The 25,915-nt window shown below is 39.8% G+C and overlaps 1 protein-coding gene across 1 annotated transcript in view; it reads right to left on the bottom strand.

Annotated features, from left to right (window-relative positions):
* klf7b (Kruppel like factor 7b) overlaps nt 1–25,915 on the bottom strand; it is an 85,782-nt gene that overhangs the window by 27,071 nt on the left and 32,796 nt on the right. The window contains exon 2 of the mRNA XM_084362252.1: nt 3,703–4,354. Within this exon, the coding sequence (XP_084218378.1) occupies nt 3,703–4,354 (652 nt within the window). The remainder of the gene's footprint in view (nt 1–3,702; nt 4,355–25,915) is intronic.

Below are 25,915 nucleotides of genomic sequence, written 5' to 3' on the forward strand. Positions count from 1 at the left end.
ACATCGTGAAAAAAAAAGACAATTAAATTAAATGCAAGATACATGATTCTGGGATCTTATTTTATTGTAAACAAATACTGTGATTGGTTTCTATTTTAAGGTTTTTTTTTTTATTTTGCTTACCACGGATTCACAATCCGTGCGCATGGATTCTGCCCTATTCTCATTGATCAGCACAGCCCAGCTATTGACAGTCCTATCTTTCTACATGGAGTTTGCCTTTGATAGTGATCAATAATCAATAAAGATGATGACAACAACTCTGTTTGACTGTTGTGAGTAAAGTGCTCTATTTAACTGGAGGAGGAGGACCGCTGCAGTGCGTCTCTGTGTGCGTAATGTGGTGCGTGGATCTCAGTCGTCTGATCGGACCAGACAGGTCATAAGAACTATCATTCTGATTAATAGGGGATGAGGTGTGGGCGGGTGAAATAATTAATCTTTGATGAGGAATATATTAATACCATTTTGACAATCTAACCCATCGGGAGGATTCGAGTTAAACTCTGTCTCATGCGTAAACATGCGCACCGTCTCTCGTAAGGGGGAGACACACTTAATGTGTCTGCTGCTGGAGTCCATTGTAGGTTTTGTTATTAATATGTTCCTCATCAAAGATGAATTATTTGACCCACCCACACCCCATCCCCTTTTAATCAGAATGATAGTTCTTATGACCTGTCCAGTCCAATCAGATGACTGAGATCCACGCACCATATTACGCACACAGAGACGCACCGCAGCGCTCCTCCTGCTCCAGTTAAATAGAGTATTTCTTTCAATGTAAACTGTTTCAAGATTTCATTTCCTTTATTGCTCAACAACATGTAAAAATAGAATAAAAATCAAAGACAAAAACACAAGTGAGACTAAAACTAAGAATTGTTTGAGCTTGTGAACATGTAGTAAGTAGGAGAGAGGGGTTTTCCCCTCAATCCATTTCACAGGACAGGGAAACCACCAAATAAAATTACATGTTTTATTTCTTTCTGTGTGCAGCAGACAGCAGCAGCAGGGCTGGGCCAGCAGGGCTACTGTGACTACATACCTACTGTGCAATGTAGCCTGAATCTGCACTCTACTGTATTCACATTACGTGATGTTTACTGTTGCTATGGCAAGAAGTGGCAACTGTCGTTAGCACATATTAGCTAGCCTTACAACCTTAACCAATGTGTTGTCAAGGGTTAGATTATCAAAATTAGAAATGTAACATCTTAAATCCCTGAGGAGCTACACTAGCATTAGCACAAGTATGCAGTTACCTATAGTTCCCTCAATCAGTTTAACAAAGATACACATCAGAGGGGATTTAGAAGTGGGTATACGCAATGCCAACTGAAAACTATGTAGTTATATGCGGTATACCTGCACCACTGCTTAAAGTTATATCACAAATTAATCTGGATGTACCGCACTCTGCCACAGCTAATTCACAGCGATCTCCACACTGCCTTCGAGCTGGGCGTAAACATATACTTCAGACTGTATGTTTCACTTATAGGCTTATGCAAGTACAAACAGTATCTTAATGTTACACATCTTTAGTTTATTTAATAAAATAAATATTTTATGTTATTTGCCTTTGAAGCTGTATTGTGTTTTCATTATATAAAGTATCGCTACCAGCCTTGAATTACTTGGTATCGGATCGAAACCAAATTTTGTGGTAATGCCCACACCTACAACCACCGACTGTCACTCTCCACTCACTCACTACAAACTGCCCAGTTCTTAAAGGAGCCGTGCTACTCTTTCACACCAGAGGCAAAGTCCCAGATTCTACTGCAGTCCTTTCCATTTTAGCATCAGCTTCTTTTGTTTTTTATTTGTCAAAAATTATAAAACATTGTCAGGAAAGATCATAAAATACCAAAACACATTGGAGTGGTACTTAGAAAAAGACAAGGAGCATTGTTTTCAGCAAGGAATTTCCTAATAGTAATACTTCAAACCTCCATTTATCCATTGATTCAATAACTGATTATTGCATTGAAATATTTTTAAATGCTTACGGCAAACATTGGCATAGGTGATTGATTTAAATTAATTAATTGCAAAGCTTGTAAATAATTAGATGCATTTTTTAATTGCTTGACAGCCCTAGTTCAAACACAAGCACATCATGAATTCATCACAATCTACGTCAGTCGAATCCATCTTTATCTTCTCATGTGTCTCCTTCATCAACCCAAAGTCCGTCTTACATGCTAACACATTGGAAAGCTAACGGCAAGCAGCTCCTGGACACATTAGCCTGGTGTGCATCCTGTCTGAGGGTCAATGAGAGGGCAGCTGTAGTTAGCAGCTAAAGATGCATGTCAGACCCAGTTGGACACGGCTGAATTCGCAATGTCATTTATTACCAGGCTATCAATCATCAGGCAATTACTGAGGCAGGGCCTTTTGGCACTGAACTGGTACTGAGACTCATGAGGAAATTAATAAATCTAGAGGACCATCTGAAAAGCAAAAGAGGAAGAGGAGAATCTGATGTTTTCTTTGCAGATTTCTTCAGAAGCTGCAAGTATCTTCTGAATTTTGTATATGCTTCGTTATGGCTTTAGCCTTACTCAAAGCTGCAGGTTTAAGCACATTGTTGAAGTTACAATTGTTGTTTCTGAACCTTAGGTTCTGCACATTAGGTTTTAATGAAAATAGACTTTGGGGTAAAAATTACACATTTCACATGCATGCTCTAAAAAGAGAAACGTTTTAATAAAGAATGGACTCTTACATGTTCATTCTTCCCATGGGCAGTTCAAAACCAATACGTCTTATATGATCTGATAACTTGGTGATTATTAAAAGCAGCATTGTGAAGCATCACTATGAGACGAAGTGTGTGTCTTTTAAGCAAACGTACCCATTGAAATCCGAATTAAGGGGCATCAAAAAAAAAAGAGTGGGACTGTTCAATTGTTAAGATTTGTTGAGATTGTTTTTGACAATGTCGGTTGAGACTGTTAGATGTGAAATGGATCTTATGTAAAAGAAGAAAAAGGTAACCTCAAGGTACAGTGTATTCATTTATCTTTTCTAAAATCAAGCACTTTATTTTAAGAGGAGGTTGTTGACTACATACAGACGTTGATGCAACTACTAGACTGCATCAATATTTCATATATGGCAGTGAATCTTAATGCGAGTTAAACATTATGATGTTCTAGACCTTCACTTGAGGAAACAAGACCTTACAGAACTTTAATTGAATAACCCTGACCTAGAAGATTGCAATGTTTGGCCATATACCTCAGTCTCCATATCTGTATGTTGTCCTTCTGCATTGCCCTGAATCTGGGGGACCCAGGGTCCATGTCAGACAAGAAGTTTTTGAACACTGCTTAAACACAGATCACAAATGATGTGATGGTGTCATTTTGGAAAAATGACTGTTGCTTGCAATTCAAAGATACATTTGAAAGTCCTAGAAGTTTTATTGCATGTTCATGCATGGGTCACAACATAGTATTTGATTTGTAAAAAAAGTATGCAAGCAGACAAAATGTCATGTTTTAAATTAAGAGTCATTCAATGTTCATCCCATATCGATGTGAATACCCTCAAATTATAACTTAAAGTCAGCACTGTAACCTCATAATCACTTTTTCATTTCACATCTTGAAAAGTCTTCAATGTCAGCATCTTAATGTAGAGCGATTGTGCTGAAGGTAATTGTAATGAATGTAACAAAGGTCCTACCTGTGTGAGTCCTCTGATGTGCCTTCAGATGGGAGCTCTTGGTGTAAACCTTTCTGCAGCCATTAAACTGGCATCGGTGGACTCTCTTTTTGTTCTCTGGTACGTCTCCTCCTAGAATTCCTCCTCCTCCCTGCTCATTGTCACTGAGGGCTCCTCCTCGGCTTGGTGGTGATGGTAATGCTCGTGCTGCCACCAGCTTAGCCGCCCCTAACCCTACCTTCTTCGCCACAAGTTTGAGCGTTAGTGTACCATCTGCCGTCGCAGTCAGTGTTTGTGTGGGTTTGATAAGGTGGCGGCCAAGCTCCGGTGACGATGGCGGTGTTAGGGATGTAACAGCGGCACTGAGCTGTGCGGCACTAACTCCTGCGAGCACTTGATCCTTTGGTGTGAGGGTTTCAGTCCCTGCCTCTACTTGGGTCTTGCTGGGGTTGGGCGCTTGGAGAATTTTGGTCTGGACCTTGGGGAGAGTTACCAGTAGCGGAGGGGGGCTGGGCTGGTCAGGGAGACTGGGGAGGAGGGGATCCATCAAGTCCTCGTCACTGTCACCACCCTGCATGAAGGCCGGCGTTAAGAGACAGTCCAGCTCCTCATCAAAAAGCTCTGAGAAACGCTTGGGCTCCGTCTGTAGGTACCGCTCCAACTCTAGACATGTCTGTAAGAAAAAGAAGAAACAGAGCCAGACATAAATATTCTTTACACCTGTTAGTTCAGTGATTCTGACAAGCTTTCACACAACTTTCAAATAAAGTACTTGTTAGGGCAGCACACTGAAACCACACTCATTTATTCATTCTTCAGTCAAACAATCACCAGCAAACGTAGCAAGTCAAGCACAGTCCGTTTTATTTATATAACCCAAAATCAGCTATAGGACTACTGCATGACTAGTGACATACAGTCATATTGAAACAGTTATACAGGATGGCCTTTATAATAGGTCTTGTTGTTACTCTGCTAACACCTCAAAGCCAACACCATTTACTGCTGCTGAAGCTCCAACCATCACTTCAGTCTCATGTGTTTGACATCAGTTTTTTACTACTGTTGCCTTTGCTATCTTCTATGGTTAATGTATACAGCAATCTTTGGCCTCAGTATACTATAATTCTGTAAGCTAAAAGTAATACGCTGGAGGATGTGTTCTTGCTGCTCAGATTCTTTAAGAGCTCCCTCCAAGAGCAAAATGGTGACTCTATTAATGTCTCTCTGACCGAAACAGTGAACTATTTCAAATAGCTTTATTGGCATGACCATAGCAAGATACAGTATTGCCAAAGCATCAACATCTTGATAATTCCAACATAAAGAATTCCTCAATTCTTATTCTTCAAATTAACAATCTGAGGATTGGTGCAGATCAGCAGGTCAGTCTAGTTCCCTCATGTTGTGGCAGGCAGAGACAAACTGTCCTGTGAGAATGCCACTCTCTTTCATTTCCCCCAGTACAACTTTTATTTTCTCATTTTCTGATTGATTAAAATGTGGGTGCTTAGTCCCGAATTTGTCGAAATTTTGGGCCATGTGTGAGGAAGGGCTGCTCTGTCTCCACAGCAGTTCCTCTACAATGTTGGCACAGTCACTCCTCTGTTGGTTGCTATGTTTTCTTATATCTTCCTGTTTCTATGGCCAGGCTGTGAGCACTCAGTCTGTACTTTGTTAACATGTTTCTCTGTTTAACATCAGTCACCGTGGTCAGGTAGGTTGCCACAGGGTCTTTTTAGAGCCAGATAACATTGCATTTTACATTGTGTGTTTGGTTTTGTGATCCAATAAGTAAGATAGTTTTCTTTCTGTTGTTTTAAAATTTGGTTGACTCTAATAGTTCTGGTTTCAGAATGCTTATGAAGCAGATCATTGCTTGAACTGGTTTGAGAACAAAGGTTCAGGTCTTTTGTCTTTCCTTATCTATTGGCACGGCAGGGCTTTGTGGTGGTAGGGGAAGGGATTACATTGTTTAAGATGACACTGATAAGTGTTTAAAAAATTACTTTTTAAGAAAAATTTGCCTGGAAAAGAGAAGAGTATTTGTTTATTTACTTTGATTTTTTTTTTCTAGAGAGATCTTAAATGGTAAATCATCCAGGCTTGTCAGGTCATTCAGGTAAACAGACATTAGTACACTTTTGTTCCAGTTGATTCGGTAACTAGGTTCCAAATAGATTAATTTTGTCTAGAAGTCGTGGAATAGTAATTTGTGGGTGTGTTATGTACAGAAGGATATCATCCGCATACAACGATATTTTGTTGATTGTTTCTTTGGTGGTATATCCGTATACCTGAGGGTCTAGTCTGATGCTTTAAGCCAAAGGCTCGGTAGCCAGGGCAAAGATCAAGGGGACAGGGAGCACCAGTGTCTCTGTCCAAGCTAAATGGGGAGGATAACATCTGGTTTGTTAGGATTTGAGCTGAGGGATTTTTGTAGATGAATTTAATCATTCACAGGAACTTATTTCCAAGATGGAATCTGATGAGGACTTCAAATAAGTAATAACACTCAACCTGGTCGAACGCCTTCTCTACAACTATTACCATAGTTCTATAGTGCTATTACTCTTTAGTGAGGCAATGGTGCCCTGAACCTCTGCGATCGTAAGTTTGAGAGTTCAATGTACAACAGTCTTCCTCACTTAGTCTTGGAACGTCACAATTGTCTAGAAACATATTGATAGTTGAGGTTCTGGAATGACCTTTGACGTGTACAGGTCAGTATAAAATTCAAGAAATCTGTTGTTTATAACTTTTGGCTTTGTAAGTAATGTATTATTACTTACTTTGCTTTTATCTTATGGATTGTTCTATCGTCTTCCATTGTCCTGAGCCCTCTACTGTATGTGCATTTTCTGATCTTCCACCTTTATGGTTAAGATCATTGTTTAGGTAACTAAAGCTACTTAGATAAAGATGTATAGTAGATCAGTTGAATAGTTTGACACCATTGGCAGGAATGTGTATTGTTACCCATGATAAGGATAAAGAAAGACCATGGTGATTAAAAGGAAGCAATTTTGACTGTTTCTTGGAACTGGGATAGAAAAGTAATTTCCAGTGCCAAAGTCACAAAGTATGTTGTATGCATCACCATCCATATATGTCCAAAAAATGTAATCATATGTTTGAACAAACAAAAATGCCTCTAACTATTTCTGACATCAGTATATGTCCTTCCTTTCCTAGGATCGAGACTCTTGAGGGACTCTGTTTTCTCGTGTCTATAAATTCAAATACCCACTGTAGGCATTATATTTCTGCAGCTGTTTACCGTGTCACCTGGCACACAGCAGTCCAGAGAGAAGAGGGCTTTAGTCTGTGATTGATTGTTGCTGCCTGGCCGAGCTCTTCAGAGCCCTGAACTGTGGAAGCCTTGCCTGTTTCCTTCTGCTCACCCAAATCAACCAGCCATGGAAGTTATATCGCAAGGCAGAGGAAGGGAGGGGAGCGCAATGACGGAGGGAAAGTCAAAAGAAGACACAGAGGAAAAGGAGATAAGGAGAAAAAAACAAGGAAAAATAAGCTAAAAGTGTTTATTCAATCTTTACCTGAATTTGTTGACATCTATACATTTCCATATTTTGGCAGCAGACCAGCAACACCACAGTGTTTGGACCACTGGCCTTCTGTGCCTCAGTCAAGGGCACCTGCCACATTACCTCAAGAGGATTGAGTCAGAAACCTTAAGGTCACTAAACTACTTTTCTAACCTAAAGGCTACACCTCTCCTCGCTAAACTATTATGTTTTCTGTAATTCCTTTCCCCTCTCATCGTCAACTAACACCTGCACTTCTGTGGTCTACATGGAACCCATCGCCTATGGGTTATTTGATCCCACTCCTGCTTTGATCTCTTACGCCTGCAAGACTAGTTTTTTTCGAAATTCAGCTTGCCTCATCCAACAGGACAAACAAGACACATGTACTGTAGCTGTTCTAGCTTTAAAAAGTTAGAGATTTGATAAGAATGTAATGAAATCGTTAAAACTCTAGAAACAAAGCCCCAATATTGTTTGTTTTTTGTGATGATTCTTTTTTTTTGTGAAGAGAGAAAGAGGGGGGAAAGACAGCAGGCTAGCTCTGTAATTGTCCACTCAGCACTTTCTTTGCAGCTACCTGGCGGGAGCACTGTCCTGCAGCAGAGTGCCTTCACTGCATCTTCTTGGAAAATGAATTTCCTCTGTTTGGCCAAAGGCCTTTGGCAGCTGAAGGTTCTCATCCTGATTTCCACCTCTGCCATGGGAGCAAATTACAGACACTATAGAAATGTTTTTTGTTTGCTGCAGCTGGTTGACTTGGTCCATTCAAACAGGCCAGCGCTGGAGCTTTGCTCTGCTCAGCCTCAGTGATGAGACAGACAAACCAACACATTTAGTCTCAACATCTGTTGAGTGGTGATAAGCTGAACTCTTTCCCTTTCTCCTTTTTTTCTTCTCCTTGAAAGAATGTCTGTTTTGCTCGGCTGCACATTTGCATATGAATATAAATCAAAGATATCTCTCCGGGGGGTTACACTGCTTTTAAGGAAACTTAAAAAGAGAAGCATGTATGTACAGAAGCACAGACGATGCCCAGAAACAATGTGATTTTCAAAGCTGTATCTACTGCTGTGAAGAAAACCTTCTGGTTGGCCTTTTGTCCAGATAGTTGGTATGATTTTGTAGCACCAGAATTCCTTTTAGTAATTGCACTGTGTAATATAATATCTGGTCAGGCATACTGAGGAAGGCTATTATATCTCTGTATGAATTATTTCTATTGCATCTAGAAACCATTACTGGACAGTATCAAAGAGCCATCAGGTTATCTTGACATAAACAGCCAAGTGCTTTATTTCAAGACAAAATAGCTGCATGGCTTGGATAGCAGATTGATGGGGCTTACAACAGAATTGACTTCCAAAGAGACTTAAAATCGCTGGACCAACCTACCCATATGTCTTTCTGGAAGTGTCGTAATGGTCAAATGATTAACTTGCCCAAAAATAAGCTCCAAATCTTTAATTTTATTACCTCGCCATCAACTGAAATATCTCTCTAAATGGCTCAACCCATCAAATTATGACTTCCTCTGGTTAGAAACTGAACAAGCTGTATGCTCAGACATACCATTATCAGACCTCCCATTTATTAGTCAAACCATCAAGCTACACCACTGTTTTCAAAACATAACCATAGCCTCAACTCTGACACCTTGATAGGAAGCACTTCACATCACAATCTCCACCAGTGCCCCATCACACCGCACACCAATTAGGAATGACCCTTACTTTTGTATCAATAAAAAAACATTAAACTTCCCTTCCTGGATAAATAGAGGAATCACACATTTACACAATATTATTACATCTAGGCAATCATTTTGCACATTTTTAACAGCTCATCCAACAGTATGGCATTGAGAACACACAGTTCCTGGAATACATCCAATCCATACATAATACACGATTCAATTATATATAATATATAATACATTTAAAATTTTTCAGAATTAAAGAAAATCACATCAAACACCTCAATATGCCTCCGAATCACCAAATGGGAACAATACCTCTCAATCACTACCAATCCCGACTTTTGGATCCAAATATGCAATATATGATCAACAAATGCAAAAACACAGCACGTTCAGTATAAAGTCTTTAACAGAAGACACTACATTGATGAGAAATGACACAAAATGGGATTTAATGACACAGACGTGTACGCACTGTTCACAGAACATATCCGATACTTACTTACATGCCACCTTGCACTGATCACCAATCAGATACTTCTGGATACAAGTTACAGATCAATTATCTCACCTCCTGGCCTGCTACATCCCTTTATGCCCCGAGATCTGCATCTTAGGCGACATATCAGGAATACAATGACTCAACACTTCTTCCAGTACTCTCATCACAGCCCTAACTATCGCCAAGAAGACCATTGTATTAAACTGGAAATCTAGAAACAAACTCAACATCATGCATAATGGAAACATTTTCTAATAGATTATATATCCCTGCAGTGTTTCCCACAGGATGTCGTGAGAGAGAGAGAGAGAGAGAGAGAGTGTAAGCAGGGGGCGGGGGGTGTGAACTGGGAGTGAAAGAGGCTTTGCTGAAGCCAGGACGCGAAACGTTGAAATCTTTGAGAACTGAAGAAGCCTCTTGGATGAGAGGTGAAACGTCTCAAAGAAACTGAAACAAGTCCGGTCGCCAACGATACAGCACTTTGAAGGGCTCTTCAGCACTATTATGAGAGGTGAAAAACATTTTTGAAACAATATGGGACTATGGTGCAGCAAACTAGAATGTAGTAGGCCGCCAGAGTCTGGTTAATTAATGGGAAACACTGCCCTGGAAAAAATGCCTGCCTGCATCAACCATAAAATCATTGACTTCAATAAAACCTGGTCCACACTCATCAACAAATGATCTTGCATTACCTGCACCTGCCTGACATCCACGCCACAAAACACACTCATACATACACAAACTCTTTTTATTGTTATCACTACTAGTATGGTTATCAATAATATTATTATCGTTGTGGCTGCTGCTGTTGTCATTGGTATTATATACACACTGCTAGGCCAAAAAATGTCACACACTCTAATATTTTGTTGGACCACCTTTAGCCTTGATTACGGCACACATTAAGATTTGCTACAGATTTGAGATACTATGAGGATGTAAAGGTCATCCAGAGGAGTAATTTGATATATAATTTATGTAGTTTTTCCAGTTCATTAATGTTACTGCCGATTACATTTTTTTACTGAAGGATTCAGGCCGTTGCTGCTTGCTTGACACAAGAGAAATGTTTCTTGAGATTAAAGGAAACGCAAAATGAGATTTCTCTCCCATCTAAAATACTTTTTCTCCATAGTCTTCCCAGGGCTCTGTAGAATTACATTTTTGCCACTGTACTCATTCTGATATATACATTATTCATCATATTCAGACCAACTACAGCAACGTGAACATTAGTTTGCTTTGATACAGTGAATACAGTCTCTGTTGGTGCATTCTGATGGCTGTATTTATGTTTATATATGTGGACTAGAAATCAAAAATAGAAAGGTCTGTGTGTCTCTTGGTGGGGGCTGGACTGATGCTGAGGATTGTGGGAGGTGGGCGAAAAGGACAGAGGGTAGAGAGAGCCCGAGGCTGTGGAAGAGGAGCGAACGGCAATCAAACCCACAGCTGGCAGTGAACACACCGCCTCTGACATCACACGTATGACCTTCTCCTTCGTCTGTTTCTCCTACACACCATGAATATCAGGTAACAATGACATGTGTGGCCTGCAGCCTGTGTGTTTGTGTGTGTGTGTGTGTGTGTGTGTGTATGTGTGTGTATATGTGTGTCAGTGGCTGCTGGCTAACATCTCAGACTGATAGCATGTGTAGGGCTCACCTCCTGTCCCCCTGCTCAGTCCCACACCATATGGAGAAAGGTCACATCGAAAAATACACACACACACACACACACACACAGACACACACACACACACACACACACACACACACACACACACACACACACACACAAATACACTGGCAGCCAGTACACTTCTTTTCATTTTTCACATAAAAAATGATTTTGACCGACTGTTGGAACATGAAGCGCTCCTGGTTGAGTCATCAGTACAAACAATGAGACACTGAGCTTGAGAAAATCTGCTTCACTGGCAAGAGTTCACGGGTGCATAACAGCAGGAACAGAACAGTTTTAGGACAGAAGTCAACTAAATCCAACAGACCTCTGTGGTAAGAAATATTCAATCAGGGAGCTTCAGATTCGATCAGCTGCCAGCTAACGGCGGGCTAAACTAACTAATAACTAACTAATAATTAATAACTCTTTGGCAGGTTATAATAAAGGGAGATACCTCCTGTTCTTCCGACTTGTGAACGCTCATGCTTTACTCCAATTGCTAGCCCTGCAGTCACACCACATAAATGGACACTACATTTTTTTATCAAGCTACATTTGTTGATTACAGCCAGTCTCAGTCCCAACTAGTTAAATACGGCAGCTTGGTCCTCTAGTGTCAGTTTTGCATTATGCAGGGCTCTTCGGTCAAGTTAGCAATAATAAATATGCAATGTCCGGTTAGACTTTCAAAATAAAGCTTGCTAAAAAACATCAAAAATATTAGGACATATTATCACTTTTAGACTGTTCTGAAACAGTCTCGCTTTGGTTAGGTTTAGACACATTAACTACTCACTTTCATGACTTACATAGGCAATCTTACTTCTGTAGCTTAAAAACAAATCAGCCCGAAACACTTGGTCAGACATGGAACTCAAACCCTGCTTTCTGGGGGCAGAGTCTGTATTAACACTGGCTTTCATCTGTCAGTAACTGTCAGCGTTAATGGCTTTTCAGCCATTAGGCCTCCAGTTTATTGACACTTCTGTAGTAGATATTGTAGCTTCCCATTTCCCATTTTAATCTGCTCACAATACAACTAAGTGCTGAAGCGAAGATTTTTTCCCATATGGCTTTTCTTAATTACAGTCTTAGTGATTGATGTGAATGCAGTGTTTTGTTCTTTATTGCAATTATGAAGTGTAGTGATAATGGTAGAACTGATGCTGGCTGGCTGACTCTCCATGGCATTAAGGCTCACAGGTGCTGGGATGTTACTATATGTAGTATTTAGTACACAAAACTCGAGGGCAATATTACCAGTACAAATTTAAATGTTGATTCCCAGTGAGAGACACACCAGCTGCTCTGCAACTCTATAAAACTAGTATTTCATGTGTGCAGGAAATCAGTCATGAAGAAGACTATGATTGATATGATATTCAGTTCATGCTTTAAATGTATTTTTCTTGGAGGTCAAGGTCAAACAAGGTCAAAAGCAAATGCAGTGTCACTTCTGAAGTGAAAGTCAGCTGTGGTTGTCCAGAGCATATTGCACTTTATTTTAAAAGGTCTAAATGTCTTTGTTTAGCTGTAAAGGCAACCACATTTGTGTATGATCAGCTTGTGGATCTATTTCATACACAGAGCAGATAAAAAACAATGGGAAAGTCAATTTTGTCCTCCATCATCCCCTTTTCCCTCATGAATGTTTTTCCCTTTATATTTTGAGTGTTTGATTTAATATCTGAGCCAAAATAGCTACCAATGATGTGCAGATCCTGCCTGCCCGTGTGTGTGTGTGTGTGTGTGTATGTATGTGTGTGTGTTCTCATCCTGCTGAGGTCCATTAATAATAAATGCAGAGAGCAGAGGGCTCTGGATGAAAACGCTAAGAGCTTTTGACAGACAAAAGATCATCGAGGACGAAGCTCAGCAAACAGACTGAAGTGGGTTCAGCAGGAGATGCTCCGTCTGTGTTTGCATGCACGCGGTTATGTGACTTCCATTAGAACAATGGTGAAATTAAGCCATTTACACGATTCGTTAAAGTGCCACTTCCGGTAATGATCTGCTTCACATGTTTTTGCCACATGAATGACTGACTGAATAACAGGAGGAATATGAGCAGTTTTCTTTTACGGTCATCCATTTGAATGTCCGACACAAGACAGAGAATGTCTAGATTGTTTTAGTGTGAGTTGCCAAGTTCTGGAGATACTGGCTGTAGAGATGTGTACTCTTGAGTAACCGGGTCATGATTTTATGGACAGACACACTGCTGTTGAGTTTTTCAAATGTATTTTTTGGGACTTTGAGCACCACAAGCCAAGTGCCATCTAGTTCCATTATAAGGGAGATAAGGCATACATCACTGTGGCTAATATATTAAAAAATGTACAACTCACAACCAAAAAATCTGGATGGATAAATAGCACTCCAGGTAAGAGGGAAACATTTTTCAACTGTACAACTGTCCCTTTAATTCTGCTCAGGTGTTGAATAGATACAGGTTACAGAAATGACTGCAAGTACTAATAACAGTAAAATCGCAATACAGAAAAATTATTAAAACTATTCACACCCAAAAATGATTCTCAACTCGCCCGCCAAGTGCCAAGAGTTCAGCACAAGTCACGTTAAAACTCCTTACGCTCCGAAGCTTTAGAACCAGAGAAAGCTCTGCCAGACGTGACTAACGGCAGTATCAGCTTACCTACCATGCTGTCTGACGCTTTAAAATAATTCTTTGCCCATGCTTATTCATGACGTTCCACATAGTGATGAGTGACTCGCCCCACTCTCACTGTAAGATTAAGACATCTGTGTTAACGTCAGACAGACGGATGAAGCAGCAGCAGCTCAGCCGGTTGGTGGGAATTGTGTGATATAAATGTCAGGTACACGCTTACAGGGAAGAAAAAAACTGCCTTTATGTCAGAGAATGGGAATTTGCTCATGGAGCAGCTTGACAAGCTGAACAGTGATACTGTACAAACACACTTTGTGCTTTCATTTTTTTTTTTTTTTTTGCTCAGCAATTTTAAATGCTGAGATCCACTCTGACATCAGGAGACAACACTTCACAATCAGTACTGTCAATGAGTTGTGAGACGACTCAGGCTTTTGAACAAATCCCCAGGTGAATGCAGTTATACACACCACTCCTTCCACAGTGACACCTAAAGTGGATACACCTACAGTGTAGCCATTATAGCCATCATAAAACCCAGTGCATTACAAAACGGCATGCATGCACAATTAATCTGGTAAAACTCAAACCAGTAGCTTTATAAAATATAATGGACATTTAATACCAACAGGTTTAATAATGCTTTTAGTTTTTTTCAGACTGACTTGTTTAAACCCTCTAAAAATTCTGAAGGCATGTGGCTGCCTGGTACATGGTGTGAAGCTGTATCTAACAGAGATCACACGATATGTCACTAATATGTTTCAATTTTAAAACAGTCTTTCATTCATTATCCTTAACCGCTTATCCTTTACAGGGGTGCGGGCGGCTTGAGTTGATCCCAGCTGACATTGGGCGGGTGTCAGGGTACATCCTGGACAAGTCACCAGTTCATCACAGGGCTGACACAGACAAACAACCACTCTCACTCACATTCACATCTTCAGGCAAATGAGAGTGATTGATGCATGTGCTTTGACTGCGGGAGAAAGCAGGAGTACCCGGAGAGAACCGACGCAGGCATGGGGAGAACATGCAAACTCATCACAGAAAGGCCCTGCCTCAGCCAGGTCCTGGACAGCATTTGAGAAATAAGCTCTGTCCATATGAACAGCTTGAAAATGCATATCCCCTGACAACGCTTGTAAAATGGGCATGCATGTGCAGGTACTACTCTGTGGTTAGCTGCTTAGCCGCACAAATACAAACAAAGAGCAGCAATGACCAAAAGTAATTAAATAAATACGGATTGCTGCCATAGACAGCAAGGTCGGCAACACTTGTAATTTGTTCTCCATTTTAAATTAACTGCTGGTGGTAAAGGCTGACGTGTAAAAGAATAATGTGAAAGGGGCATGATGAATCAGGGAAGGATACGAGGAAGGGAACCTTGGTGTCTGAATCATAGTTTTCAAGAGACTCTGTCACCAAAATTGCAATCCTGGAGTTCTTAAATTAAAACGCAGTCAGCAGTGTTTCCAAATTTCTCCTTTTTAGGGCTTCAGTAACATTGGCGAGCAAATCGAAGGGAATGAAATACCAACAACAGGGGCGCCCATTAGCTCAGTTGGTAGAGCGGGCGTCCCATGTGCAGAGGCCTTGTCCTCGCTGCAGCAGCCCGGGGTTCGAGTCCTATCAATGAAGCCATAACAAAGCCAAAGAAATACTAACAAATCCTGGGTTGTAAAATTTCTTTGACACACATGTCTGAGTCAAAAACAGATATCGTGGACGTTAGATGGAGGTTGAAATTTGCACTGAAAACAAGTTTCTGACTAACAGACCAATCAACTGGCTGATAAGTATACTGTATGTAATTTGTAGATAAATGGTTAAAAGGGTGGCATGTTCCTTTAAAGATTACGACTAAAGTATCATGACAGGTCTCTATATCTACATGTTACACAAATGAAGAACACAACACTTGCATTTCTGCACATTATTTCCATTAATCTTAAATAAAGCTATGAGACAGGTATATTCAACCTCCTCACTGAATAAAAACAACAGAAAAACTGATGTTCCCGTGTCATTCTGCTCCTTATGAGGATCTCATCTACTCCAGTCTGATCCTTTCAGTTTGTTCCTGTCTCTCTTTATCTGCATGTGTTTATTTTCACTCCACATTATACAGCTTTTGGCTTCAAATTATGCTTTCGCGTACAAATAGGTCCTAATTAAAGTGCTTTGGCTTCCATAAACTGCTCTTTGAAGCTCTACCTCTTGATGGATCTCGCTCTCTCCACACAGCGGGCTCTGATGGCTAATTAGCCACTCAAAAGAAAAGGCAAAAAGAGGCTCTTTATTCAGCTAATTTGCTGATGCGGCTGTGTACACGGTGGATGTGTGTGTGAGAGAGAGAGAGTGAGAAGAGCATAATGACTCTTAACTGATTTGTGTGAATATGTAATGCCTCATGCTCGGGAGTGTGTACAATATCAAACGGTTGCTATTGGCAGTGAGCTGCTTCCTTTATGTCTGAGCAGGCATCAGTGCTGCAGAGTGTGTTTGGTGCTTTGTTAGAGACTGAAGTGCAGTTTGTGTGAAGATGCTGGCACTGCCGAGTTACTGCAGTGGCGTCTGTGTCGAGTCATATTGTTTTACTAATGCACATCCTGCAAGATCAAAATAACACAGACGGATGCATGAAGCTCAACTAACGTACATTTAGTTGTTCTAGCACTATTTTCTCCTCATCCACGTGGTGCCAAATTCACCAAATCATTTTCAGCTCACATTTAAATTGTGAATTCTCTAAATGATATGCATGAAAAGAGAAATGTTGCTGCCACTGATGTTTTAAAGATCTCGTGTTTTTACCACCAGAGAATTTTAGAATAGGTTGAACATATGATTAAGAATTAAAACATGCTAGAAGCAGCGACCCTACTCTTGACCTTTACTTTAATGAGAAGGTGAATGCCTTGGAAACTCATCCTTGGAAAAGGAGATTAACTTCAACACTGCAGGTTTCCATACTGAAGGTGACACCTGTTTGCTCTTAATTTGCCCACAGAGCTGCAGTTTTCTAGACGTGCGCTGCAGCAACCCCGAACAGCATCTGAACCTTTACTTCAAGGAAGACTCTCCATGGCCCGAATGTACGTGGACACCTGAACATTCCAACTGTGATTGGAACATTTGGTTCCACCAGATGTTGCTGGCTACAACCTGGCTAAAGGGATTTCCAACATTAATCCACAGGAGCATTAGTGAGGTCAAACACGGATGATGGGTGATAAGGTCTGGCTCACAGTCAGTGTCCCAGTTCATCCCAATGGTGTTGGATGGAGTTCATGTCAGCACTCTGTGCAGACCAGTGAAGGTCTTCCATACCAAACTGAGAAAACCGTGGCTGCAGTCAAATAGTCTTTTTGTGCAGAGGAAGCTTCCTTACTGAGTGAAATGACCTGGATGTATGAGTATGTGCCCAGAGCCCAGCGTCATCAGATTTTGTCCAACCAACAGTCCAAAAACCAGACTCTTCATGTACTGTCATAAATAACAATGAAAAGCAGCAAGTCCTTATATTTAAGAGGCTGGAACCAGCAAATGTTTGATGTTTTTGCTCAAAAAATGATGAAAACAAATAATCATCAAAATTGTTGACAGTTAATTTTCCTTTCCATCGACTTATCGATTAATCAAATAATCGTTGCAGCTCTAAAATAGTCTATTTGCTATGTCGACACATTTTAATCCAGCCATCTTAACATGTTCTCCAAAATTTTATTTAGTACATTTTCTATCGTGACACCATCACATATAAAACACAACTAATTACTAACAATTGTTTCAATACATCATCCTGATTTGCCCAAAGTTGCACATACACACTAAGAACATTACAATCAGTCATTCCTGTATGACTCACAGTAGTGATCACGATGCTGACACAACACAATACAGCTCGAGTGACAGGGCACACACTGTGTTTGTATGAATGCATGTGTGTGCGTGTGTGCGTGTGTGCCGTCAGTGTGTTCAGGTATCCCCTCACTTCTCCCTTAATTGAAAAAGCAGCAGCACAAACAGAGGACAGTCCTGCAGGGTCTGATGTGTTACAGCAGGACGAGGCTTCAATAAAAGAGGTTAATAGAGATGAGACCTTGTAGAAGAATGCTGCAGCGTCACTGGAATCTCTTTGATCTGACAGAAGATTAGTCCGGAAAAAATTTGCATGGCTCAATCTGGGGCTGCATCAAACATACCGTACACTGTATTTCCACCAATAATTACTCTATCTTTGATTTTCTCAATCATCTAGTAATCAAATCATCAGAAAAATACCAAACTTAAATCCTTTGGTCCAAGTCTTAAGTCATTTTTCTTGGGCGACTTAAGTCCCAGGTCATGTTATACTGATATACTGATGTGCGTTCATTTCTGAGGACTACCAATATTGTGAGGTAAAGGAGGCATGGGGTACCCATCATGCACGTGGTGCTAACTAAACTATAGACTAGTATGTAAGAGCAAGTAAATCTGAGCTTAGTGAGAGAGAGAAATCAGTATGATTGTTGAGAGCCAATCAGAAAGCAATGAGCTCAAGAGAACCAGAGACAAAGACAGATAATAAGCCAATGAGAGTGAGAGTACAGGAGTGCAAGAAGAGAGGAGGCTCTGAGCTTTTATTGCTCATGCACACACGCACACACACACACACACACACACACACACACACACACACACACACACAGAGCTTCACCTCCGACCTCCAGCCTCAGCCAATGAAATTTTAATCAGCAGTCTCTGGTGGAGGAGAGCACTCAGACTCTACTGCTGGGTAGCTGCTCTCCATCTCTCTCTCCATCTTCTCTCTAGTCTCTCTATCTTTTCATGCCTTGAGCACCTTGTCCCCTCCGCCATCTCCTCCCTCTCACTTCTATAAACACCTCTACCCTCCTCTCTCATTCACAAAGCAAAGGTCAGCTGCTCCTCTTTCTCCTTCTCCTTCTCCTTCTCCTTCATTTTCTCTTTACATCCTTTTCTTGTATCACCCTCTTGGTGAATCAGATGAAGCATCTCATCGTTGTAGCATAGTAAATTATAGAAACCATTTAACTACCTAATTCTTATTCTCATTCTTATAATTGATCCTGATTAGTAATCACATTTCTGTAAATCATTTCATATGCTGCACAGATAAATAAAATAAAATAAAATAAAATAAATTCACAATGAAATAAAAAAGAAAAGACAATTCAAGAGAAATCCCGTGGACTTTTGCATGTAACTTGAATTAAAATGTTGGGACCCAACTTGATGCTACAGTGGAGTGTAGGGGAGTGTAGTAACATCTGACCTTCCAGCCAATCTAAACAAAGCTGTCACTTTAGCTCCATGAGGGTTTTATTGAACCTTTTAGTTATATTGTCAATGTATTTTTAGTAGTATTGTTATTGTTGCATATTGTGGTACATTTAAGGCTATGCAATGCTTCCAAAATCAGAACAAATACATCAGTTTGCATTTGAAGCATTGGTGCGCTGAGAGAAAGAATGCTGCACATGCATCTTGTCTCTATGACAGCAATAGCTTAAAAACAGCTGCTGTATGATCGACACTGTCCCTTTGTGGTTTATTTTTTCTCTAAAGTTACTGCAGTTTTTATAGATAGAACACCTGCTTTCAGAACGGAGTCTGGTTTACCACTGTGTCCCCTCGACAGACCACCAGGAGCAGAGGGAATTTAATGTTAATAAATCACATAAATTGAGTTGACCTACCTTCTAATAATAAAACTTGGCAGCATCAACATTGGAAGTGGAGCTGAAACCAGCCTGTTCTCACCTCCTCTCAGTTTGTGGTAAACGGTCGCGTAATTACATGTAAGCACAAACGGCTGTCAGAACAGAGACAGTGGTTCTGCTTCGCCACAGCAATGTAATGAGTTTACAGTAAAGTCACATTGGACAGATTATAAACCAGCAAAATACAGTCTTAATGACAGGAAAGATGACAGATGACAGAACAGTTACCTGGACATTCAATAAGGTAGTTGTGTGTGTCAGTTTAGTCCACTTTGATGAGGAGACTGGGACTGAAAGGAAACTCATCATCCACTATTTCTCTCTTCTTTTTTCTATATAATGACGCCGAACGTAGATCAACTACAACATAACATGATTGCCTGCCTGTCTGCCTATCAGACTTGAGCTCCTGTCGGCTAAAAATTCAATATTGTATTCTTATTTTATGCTATTAAATCTAGATTTTGCATTTACCTCCAGTCAAACTAGAGGGGCTGTTTTCACCCAAAAGGAGGGCGGGGGCATGATGCAAGGGCAAAGTACCTGGATGGGCTGCTCTCACCTTTACAGGCAGAAAGGCAGAGGCTGCAGCCGATAATTATCAACCCCTACACTCGTGCTGCTTGTCTGCGGTCGTAAAACTTCTGCTCTCAGATCTCTCCTGTGCTCCATGACTTTTTTGGTGCAATAATCCTGTCAAAATTCCCCAGCCAATAGAACGCCAGGTGTAGTGCTGACCAATGAAATGATCCCTATCTCATTGTGGATACATTAGCTTGGCTTTTCAGAACATTTGGCATGGGCGGTCACTCTTTGATAACCATTTTTACAGAAAATCTGTGTGACGTGATTAAGCTCAGGTGTTGCCGCCCACATCGGAGGAGGAAGTTATTGCTTGGCAGGTGTCGTGCCTCATCCAAGTGACAACCTTGAAGACATCACAGCAGCCAGCAGCATCATCAAAGTCTGGATATCCACAGGAATATGGATCAGGATGACCACTGTGTGAGAGCTCAGTTACCAGCTGATACTTCAGTATAACAGAAATCCTTCACCTCAATGGAGGACATGATCTGTACAGTTTAAATTTAAGTTATTGATTTGCTAGTTTGTGCATTACATATAGACAATTTCTATTTGTTGACTTTTATTAATCACGGTCATGTTGTATTAAATTCATCCCAAATGTTCTTTCACAAAGACAAAAACAGCTTGGAGTATGAAGATATATGAGTTTTGCTAATAATCCTTCACTACAGGTAGTAAATAATGTAAGCAACAAAGACATTTCTGTTTCCAACTCAAAGTTTATCATGGTGTTGATGAATCACAATAGAAGTTATGCAATATTCTCTCACTTCAAAAGGTAATCAAACATTTAATCAGCAGCTTTGTGCAATGGAAATATAACTTTACAGTGAGACAAATGCTTAAAAAACATTCTTAAAATGCTTCATAAAATGTGTCTGCATGGATTTTTTTTCTTTCCGTCTCCTCCTCAGAAAAAGCTCTTTGGAACACACACACAGGCACATGCACACACACACACACACACACACACACACACACACACACACACACACACATCATTTTCACTGTCCACGGTTATTAAATACAAGGACATAAAATTAATTAACAGCTTAATCGCTCACATGCGTGCACACACATGCACACACACTCACACACAGCTCACAATGGACAAGGCAGGTACGGCCTTTTAATTTGAAGAATAATTTAATACTGCTTAACCAGGCTTATGGCTATTCTCTCTCTCTTTGTCCCTCTGCGTGTATTTGTGTGTGTGTCCTAGCTTTTTCATTAACTGGCTGAAATGGAGGGATTGAAATCTGTGGCAGAATTATCTGTTCCTCTACGGAGCCAGATCAAGGCCAACAGAGGGTTGTTAATTTGAATTTTTGTGTTGATCTTGAATTCTTAAAATAATCAAAGACATTTTCAAAATAAAAATAAGTAGGAAAAGTAGGAAAAAGTTCATTTCATTTTAAATGTAATTTTGATTTAATTCTAATAGTCTTTTGAATAAATTCCTAATTTTTACTTATATATAAATTCATATTTGAGGTCTTATTATTTTTCAGCTGCAGATTTCATGCTTTCACTTTCAGATTGTATTTTTTCAAGTTTCAGACTTTTGGCCCTGATCTGACCTGGGAGGCGGGTGAGGCATCAACTGAAAGGGGACATGGGATTGTGAGTGACAGTATAATAAAGAAGACTCAGAGCGTTCCCCGGTTATGTTGCCTTCAGGCAATGTGGGTACTTTGAGAAATATGACTCAACACTTTCTACACACTGTATTCACCTGATTAGCAGTGAATTAAGTGATGCTCAGGACAAAGTAACATTTAACAAGCTGTTTCAGAACCACTCTTGGTAATTATCATTATATAAGAGAAGTGAAATGTGCCAGATTGTGAAGTTTAACAGCAATGCTCGTCACGTTTCCCATTTCCACATAAGAAATAGCATTGCAGCGCAGTATCAGAATCGATGCCCACCGGCTGCACAAAGCATGCCAGGTTTTGTGTCTGCAACTTGCTATGACGTCATGTACATGTGGGCTACAGTATTCTCACGGGATCGAGGTGGCTGCAGTTTCTGGAGCCAGGCGCTGCAGTTGCTCTCCACCAACTGCTAATGCCTGGCTGTCGCCTGATCCCACAGCTTATTGGCTTAGATATTGACCCAACCATATGACGTTTTATAGAAACTTCATATTTTTGCTGAATTGGAAAGATTTTGATCTTATTTGTCTGATTTTGAAGGTTTGGGCTTTTCTGTGAACAGAGGACGTGCTGTGTGGCCGGTGTGGAGACTAAATAGCCCACATTCATATTAGAAACAGCAGACAATAAATAATTGATGTCTATATTAGCATTTGACTAATTTAAATAAGCCTGTAAAATATTTAACAACACAAAAACCTGTGGTAAGTGGGATGTGAGGATTCAGATGTGAAGCCTCGACAATATAAAAATGTGACGGATCAATAATGAAAACTGTTGTCTTGTATTTTTTCCTTTGTGTTTGACTTTTAATGGATTCCATTTGTTAACGTAGTCTGAGAAGGACCAGTCTGCTCAGATGATTTATAAACAGCAACAAACTCATATGATGATGATTTACGTGAGACTTCCTGTAAAATGGGTTGATCCATGAACAGAAATCAGGCGCAGGTAAGAAATGCTTTTTTTATTGCAATGTTGGGTAATTTTTAAACATAGGGACATACAGACAGACGTCTTTATGTGGGGAGTTTGTCAAAGCTGTAAGCTATCATAAGGTTAACTAGCTTTATGCTGTTAGCTGCTATTAATGAATGTTACGGTCCTTAAAATGCTTTAAATGATTGCACTGGTTTAAATGTATTAAGATTCTGTGTGAGCACATTTAGAAATAATCACGCAGTTGTGCTGCTGCACAACTGACTGAAACACAGATGTTAACAAAGACAAGTTAAGACCAAAGTTTGAGCAAGACATTTTAAGGACCGTAACATTCATTCACATTATATGTACTGTAAATTGAAATTAACCTTTTCCTATACTTACTTTTATTTTGAAAATGTTTTTGGATTTTTTTTTATAAATCAAAATCAAAACTCAACTTTCAATTTCAGACTGTATGTTTTCAATCAAATCTTTTTTCAAATGAACAAACCTTTAGGCCTTGATGTGGCTCCATGTCCCTCTGTCTGTTGTGCTTTCTGTTAATGAAGCTCTGTCTCAGTACTCTCTCTCTCTCTCTCTCTCTCTCTGTCTCTCTCTCTCTGTTGGTCATTCGTCATGTCGGACAGCCTGTCCACCACCATGAGGCATTTATCCAGCCTGGAAAAATGATGGTCTTGTTGTCTACACATCACATCACATCACATCCAGACAACACACACACACACACGCACACGCACACGCACACGCACACGCACACACACACACACACACGCACACACATGCACCCACAATGTCTAACCTTTCAATCAGCTTATGCATGAATGGGTCTCTCTCTAAACATTTTAGTGCCTCTGTAGTACCACTTGTTCTTTGAACTATTACTATTTCCTGTCAAGAACCAACTGTTCAGTGTACCACCCAGATTCCTACTTTACAGTATGAAAAACATACATTATTTCAGTTATCAGTTATTGAAAGTATCTGCTGCATAAAATTGTCACTCCCAACCAAGACACATTAATATACATTCATACATATGTATACAGCAACAGGGCTGTTGCATCCATGTGTGACTGTTGCACTTGAAATGTTGGGTTTATTTTGTTATTTTGATAATAAATAATTTATCTAGAAAGAAAGAAAGAAAAGAAAGAAAAACGTGCTATAATAATGAATGTCCCTGTTAATTTTTCCTTAAGGAATGACCAACTTACTTTCACGAAAATCTAATATTTTCATCTCCACATGTTTGCTCTTTTATTCCTTTGCCAATGCATGACCATTCTCCTCATGTTCCCACTTCACTGTTATTGTGCAAACACTGTTACTGTGATGAAATATGTAAACGTAACATGTTCTCATGTTTAAATAGTTCAATGTCATCTGATCAATCACCCCATTAACAACAATCCTGTTTATTGTTGATGGTTTTTGCTTAATATCATTTCAGTATTCTGCTACAATGACTCTATTTCCCCACAGGGGTCATTAAAGCTTGGTCTTATCCAGCATTTGAATAAACCTCATCAGTGTTTTTCTTCTCATGTAAATACAGTTTTTATCAGTCACAGTGTAGCTGAGATACTCAAAGCACTGAGTGGTGTTCAGTGAGTGCTCAGAGTGCTTTTGTTCAATTCTATTCACATCACAGTTTCAGAGCCACAGACTGATAGTGAACGTTCAACACTTGACGAAAGGAAAACCCTTGACTCCGAAACTTAAATAAGCGTAAATGTAAGAGGTAAAGAGACACTTCTGTCAAGTGGTTTGATAAAAGCTCTGTGTCGTTCCTGATAGAGGACAAAGAATGACATGGAGATAAACACCGTGATGAGGTTTAGGTCTGATTAAAAAACACACCTCGTGGAGTTGGCTTGTAATTGGCAAACATTTTGGAGGCTGTGGATGAAAGTGTAGTTACTTAATGAAAGTATAGGGACAAGATGGAAAAAAAGAGGAGAGGGAACCAGAGTATCTAGTGAGTGCTGAGATTAGTCAGAGGCTGAACTGAATTCAAACACACCCACCTTTGGTGCCTGCCGTTATAGGTTATGGCTAATGTTCAGCAAGGTATTCTAGCTTTTTGGGGTGAATAAACATAAATGATTCTAAGGTCAAACTTGTGTGAGTAACGCAAGGCAAAAAATTACTTCCTTCACGTTGTGAACTTTGTGAATATGCAATACTTTCTCATGGAACTAGAGTTTTCAGTAGGCAGGTCCACTGACATAAAAAAGTTTCATGTCTTACTATATGGAAGATTGTTCTCCCAAGTACATATTACTATAAATACAAAATAAGCTTTACAGTATAAATAATGATAGAGATCCTAGTTTCTCCATCACAGCTAGCAAAACTATTTTGGCTTTTCACATATTGCTTCATAAAAACTTGTTTTTTCTGAGACTGTATTTAAAAATGTCATGGCCTGTCATGAATAATAATAATAACAATTATAATAATAAATAATAATGATAATTTTTGACAACTGCTTGATCACATATCCTGAAATAACAAAAATATAAACATGAAAGTGTAAACCCACACAGCCACATCTCAGCCTTTCAGCAACAACAACAACAAAACAAATTAACACTAGACTCAAAATGTTATGAATAAATGAAACAAAGGAAATCACAGCATGAACACACTGGTACGAGAATCATGCCTCTTAGTGTTTGCCTCTTGGGGAAAGTCATATTTTCAGAAGTTTGAAGTCTGACATTGTAGATACTTTATATTTTAATTTATGTAACACGTTTTCTGACTTTTCTAAAAGGTTTAACAAATATACTACTGCTTCGTGGCTTGGGAAGTTACAGAAGCAGTAAACAATATTTTTCTGATCAATATTAAATTAAAAGACTCATTGTCAGTGCTACTATTACCACTGGTAATAAACACACCAAGCATCTCTGTGCAGCTTTCATCCAGCTTGCAGACCCAAAAAAAAACAAAACAATGCTGCTTCTGACTATGCAAAACACATTCAGCTGCTCTTAACACAGGACTATGTTTGGTACTTGCCTGGCATGAAATAACGAGTTCTACGTTACGATTTAAACCTCAGGGTTCACTGAGCCATTAAGTCTTCACATTGAACTGCTGCTCTTACCACTGAACCATTTCATTCAAAACTGTTTTCTGTCTGATGTAGCATGAGAACGAGTGAAAAGAAACTGTACTACCTGATTTGTTTGTTGCAAACTAAAAATATCCTCCC

The sequence above is a fragment of the Pagrus pagrus genome, assembly GCF_965226575.1.
Source record: "Pagrus pagrus genome assembly, chromosome: 9".
In the NCBI taxonomy this organism is placed as follows: Eukaryota; Metazoa; Chordata; class Actinopteri; order Spariformes; family Sparidae; genus Pagrus; species Pagrus pagrus.